This window comes from Phanerochaete carnosa, assembly GCF_000300595.1.
Source record: "Phanerochaete carnosa HHB-10118-sp unplaced genomic scaffold PHACAscaffold_1, whole genome shotgun sequence".
Lineage (NCBI taxonomy): Eukaryota > Fungi > Basidiomycota > Agaricomycetes > Polyporales > Phanerochaetaceae > Phanerochaete > Phanerochaete carnosa.
This window is the reverse complement of record NW_006767628.1, coordinates 1,684,031-1,689,149: the sequence shown is the minus strand read 5'-3', so window position 1 is coordinate 1,689,149 and position 5,119 is coordinate 1,684,031. Positions and strand designations below refer to the sequence as shown.

The following is a 5,119-nucleotide window of genomic DNA, read 5'->3' as shown; positions in this document are numbered from 1 at the left end:
GGTCTTTCGGGTCATGCGTATGAAACGAGCGTGCGAACAGGGCAGATGAGAGCGTAGTCAGATACGTCATCCGGCCACTGTCGGTAGGAATTACACTAGAAAGAATTTCGTGTGCCATGGTGATAGTCGAGTTATCGTCCTTGTTAGGGAATAGACTTTGGAGATTTTCTGGCGACATAGTCACTTGTTACAGGAAGGCTATCGCACCTGGTCAGCGTGTGGAGTCAGCTACTGCATTAGTGAACAACAACTTAGATATTTCGGAGCTTGCAATCCGAGCCAGCTCTAAGTGAAGAAACAGTAAGCCCGCGGATGTAGCCATTAGTTGCTGTAGGTCAACGTACTAGACAGATCTTCAACCAATAGCACACCAGACTTCGAATCTGAGTTTTCGGGTATTAATCGAGGACATGAGAAGCAGCCTCGAAAGAAATTAAAATAGACTTGCAAATGAGATTTTATATCTTTGTTAGCAGCAAAACGAGATTATGTCAATTCGAGTCCTATCGAGCCGTCAGCAGACGTTCCACGAATGTACGAAGAAATGCGCTGGCCGCATCAGGACGAATGGACAGACCTACTTCGCAGGTTGCACTGAGTGTACTGTGTCGAGTACCTGAGTACGGGCGAGTGGGTGAGAACAGAGAGCGTAGGCACGGAGAGTAGGCCTTAAGTTGGATTGTAGCCCCCCTTGTGTGGGACTGCCACACGGAGTTACCTATGTCTTCCCCGCCAGCGGCAGATGGCTTCCGGGGCACGTCCCGCATATCAAACCCAGTGCCCAAGCTTGAAGGAGGCGCTAGCGCTGGCACGGACGACGATTCAGCTGGGATGCGCAAAAGTCGGGATCGTACAGAGGTGTGTTACCTGACGCCATACGCTTCGCTCTGGTCATGTCAACGCTATATACATCACAAAATACTATGGTGAGCAGGTAAAGACGAATGGACCTTATGGACCGACATCAGGGTGAAAATCAGGTGAAGGGACTTGCGACAACAGCCAAATAATGTTTTCATTAGCCGATTTATCGACAAATAGAAACTGGCGCACAATATCATAGAGCTATCACACCTCCAACCTGTGGGAAAGCCTCCAATCTTAGCGGAGGGTAGGTCTGAAGCTCGGCCTCGACAAAGGTCTCGCTATCATGTGGCTACGCATAACGGTCTTAGGAGTGCTCGCTGGTGGGGCTGACTGTGTTCCAAACTGAGGAGCGCTCCGTCTGACCTCTTCACGCACTCTGAGCCCAGAATGGCGAAGAGGCGTTCTAGTCAGCACGACCGGTGTCAAGCTGATAACTGCGCCTGCTCCAGAATGAACTGATCGGAAGGACAGGAGGAAGTGAGAACTTATCAAAAGGGCGGGAGACAATGGATGAGCCGTCTCAGATAGTGTGGGGGTCTAAAATACACGGTGGTGGTTTCTCGGTTTATCTCGCCTTGGCTCCTGGGAGGCTGGGATGCGACCCCTCCTTCATCGCCACACTGATCGTTGTGCCAAAATTGCCGGACAGTAGTGCTGCGATTAAAATGCCTAATCAAATTAGAAGGCCCATGCTTTGACAGTATACCTTGCTTTGGAATTGCTTTGGAATGTACCCGGTACGCATGGATGGCTCACCGTGTATGTTTCCGGACAAAAACATGTACAGGACATGTACATTAATTGCATAGCAGATATGTCATATATGCAGACCCTGCAGCAAAGGGCCCACCTCGGGTCGGCATCTAAGGCGCTCGCCCTTGGCCGCGTATTAGTCAAGCGTAAGAGACCGTGTGGCTTCAGCTTTCGAGTGTCAAGGCGGGTCGAGTCGGGCGGTTCAAAGCGTCCAGTTATTGAGTGCGATGCTGTCGGAGGCTCGGGAATTGTTGACACCAGAGAGCGCCGCCCTAAGTGCAGACCAGGTAGCTGTTCTGAGAAGCCCGAGGAGGGCGAGTCGAGAGCACAAGACAGTGAGAGTCAGCGAAGACAGAGCACGAGGGCAAGTCGGGGAGACAGCGTAGATGATAGAAGCGGAGCGCCAGCGAGGCAAGGGAAGTACGGGGCCAGTAAAGACTGTGAGGTCGGTGGTGGCGCGTGTGCAGCCATCAGCGAGTGCGCAGGCAGTAGTGACTCGCGAGTGTGGTGTGGATAATTTGCAAGACAGCCGTAGCTCAGCTCTGCTCCGGATAATAAAGTACGCACCCGACTGGGGCGCGAGCCATGCGAGTTCGTGTGCAGTGAGCAGCTGGCCTTGCTCATCCGTCTTGCTGGTCACCCCCCTCCCAGGATTATACGCAGGCGGCAACCTCGACATGCATATTCTCCTCGTATTCGAAGGTGCTATCTAGCAAGTCGAAGTCGGTACTGTGCTATGCGCTTAGGGAGGAGTGCTCGGAAGCGAGGCTGATTGGGAACAGAGTCAGCCGGAGAACCGTAGGAAAGAGCGAAAAATGTTCGTTGAAGCGAAAGCGAGCAGGATAATGCGGGGGATGCGAGTCTTGAGATCTGCCAAAAGTTGACAGGAGGAATAGGGGTTAACTGAGGCGGCTGTGGGCTCTTGCTGGGGTGGGGAGAATTGTCGTCGGTCTAGAGACGGGTCCTTAGAGAATTCAGCGAGCGAGATTGCTAGAGCGAGAGAAGAACATACCTGGACTGTAAATGCACGAAAATTAATATAGCTCCCAACGAACGGCGATGTCCAACGACTCAGAAATGATCGTGGGTATTGGTAGCGTGCCATACACGGAGTCAACGAGGTCTTGCGTGCTCTTGGCGGTCGTTCAGGGCTCCGCATGAGCTATTCATAGCTGTCAGAAGGTGGACAAGCTCTATAATGGCGAGGGCGGTAGTAGTAGACTCGGGAGCCTTCTCCTCGTCGGTAACTAGGTTGGCCACTGCAGTTGCGACGACAGGCTCGACCTCTTCCACAGCGACAGCCACGGGGGCCTAGGGAATGCCTGTGAGCTTGGCGGCCTCAAGGCCTCAAGACTAGGAGGGAAGAAGGGCGCGATACGGGCACAGACAGTGCGGCTGCGGGCGAGAGCGGTATAGACGTTAGGACTGTAGGTGCATGCGTCGACATGCAGGAAATGGGTATTGGCACAGATGGCACGGGCGGGTATGGGCACATTTGTCTAGATCAGCATCGGCTCCGTCCAACTCAAATTCGGGGTCGACATCGCGCATCCCAACGTCGGAGTCGTCTTCGCACATGTTATTGCTGTTTCCTCGAGCTACTGACGTCACTATCGCATATTTCCACGACCCTCGTTGCCATCCTCGTTAACGTTCCTTTTCTCGTCCTGCGTCCAATGAGTGAGCCGTCCAGTGCGAAACGAAAGATAAGCACATAGTAGTAAGCATGGAAATTATTGCGCCGAGGTTCTGAGGAAAAGGATACCACTGAAGAATGAGAACCGATGACAGGATATAGTAGAAAAGCTGCGCATAATTGCATACACTCAAGGTGGACAATACCTTGACGTTCTTGTGTTAGACCAACTGCAATGCACTCCAATACTCTGCAACCTCTTTGATCCCTCATGGCGTCCCCGATCCGTTGATCTTCACCTCTAGGACAAAACTTGCGGTTCCGCTCGTATTTCAGGATCGCCTTGTTGTCGAAGTGAGCTCGAATAATCAAAGGCAACCTGGGTTATCCGGAACGACGGGGCGATTGCTTGCTAAAAATATGAAGAGTGTGAAAATGCAGGGAGCCAGTGAGGAATGGACGAGTCAAAAGCGGGGTCGCTCAGGAGTTGCAGCACAAGAGCCCTCCGACCGAGGAGACCTTGCGCCCGGATCTAGGGGGCTAAAAGCACGTAAAAATCTCTGTTTCATTATGCCTATTCGCATCTTGACATATGCTGAAAGAGGTGGACGGGGGCGATTAGAGACTAGGTGATATCGTTTGACAACGCATGGGACGCACACTACGATGTTGTCCTTCGCCGGTTTCATAAACAGGAGATTATAGGGACGCAGAATCCAGCCAAGGACGGTCGTGTAAGCAGGCCAAGATACTGAACTGAGCAGTACTGTGCGCGGCTGGACGGAGCCAGTCAGTGGTGGTGGTCGCTCTTATGTCGACCGGCGCTGTCCTCGTGGCGCGGGGAAGTCATTTACTGGGACTTGTCAACACCGTACTCCCATCCGTCTCTCACTCGGCACCACCAAGCAGCTGCTGTACTTCTTGATAGCCCATCTCATGCTCTCAACTCGCGTCTGCTGGCGCCATGTAAGCGCGAGCCAACCTTCTGCGGCTCCGGACTTTTTCCCGTACGATCTCCGAGGCCTGGGTCCCCCTTCACCGCCGCTGAGCTGCTGAGTGCGGCACTTGCCAACAACCTAGGCTCGCTTCAAGCCTCTTAAATCTCGGAAGAGGCGGTACCGTCTTTCCTACCAATAGCCTACCTGTTCGCATATCGCGCCATGATCTTTGCTGTGCATCTTTATTTACCTCGCCATTCTTGATTCTCGCGAGCTCGCCAAATGTCTCGAACTCGAAGGTACCACAGGTGATGTGGGGCTGTCGCTAGCACTGCAGGTTATTCTGGGCGATGTCGGAGGTGAGTGCATCTCAGGTAGCTTTGGCCCCTGCGCCTTGGCTGATAGCTCCAGATTATGGTGCCTCGTTTTGTTGCGGCTGCCATGACTGCATTTCAGACGATCTAGGACGCTTGCACTCAACTCCTTGCGTTCGTCGGCATCTTCGCGTTTATCGCTCGCCCGTCAATGACGCTGCCTTGGTTCCTCATTTTCTCCCTTGATTTGATATCAGCGTCCTGTGGCACCGAATCCTCGGCCTGCTCTGAACAGGTCTTCGCTAGACCGCTATTTCCGTCGAGTATGATGTAGTCTCAACTTTGCTCGCAAGCCCGCGAAGCTTGCCGTGGAGACACAAGCGAATCCCGTAGGATTCGCTCCCGTTCTCCCGACCGCCTCCACATCAGCCGGCGCAGTCGCCATTGGCGTCGAGGTCATCCCCACGCCTACAGACAAGGACGGTGAACTCCCGTTCAAGCAGCGCGTGCTCGCGTTCTCGACCTCTCCGTGTCTTATTGGGCGCATAACGAAGCTGTCAATACCTTGTTGAATCCCTACGCTGCATCTACCGAAGCGATGTATGAGCATT

The 5,119-nt window shown here is 53.2% G+C and overlaps 1 protein-coding gene across 1 annotated transcript; it reads right to left on the bottom strand.

Moving 5' to 3' along the window:
- Positions 1–2,615: 2,615 nt before the first annotated feature.
- PHACADRAFT_203777 (uncharacterized protein) lies at positions 2,616–3,067 on the bottom strand (the record flags this gene model as incomplete). The annotated part of the gene is made up of 3 exons (XM_007389993.1): positions 2,616–2,753; positions 2,809–2,931; positions 2,999–3,067. The coding sequence occupies 3 exons, from the start codon at positions 3,065–3,067 to the stop codon at positions 2,655–2,657; spliced, it is 291 nt and encodes a 96-aa protein (XP_007390055.1). The 3' UTR covers positions 2,616–2,654.
- Between the last annotated feature and the right edge of the window lie 2,052 nt (positions 3,068–5,119).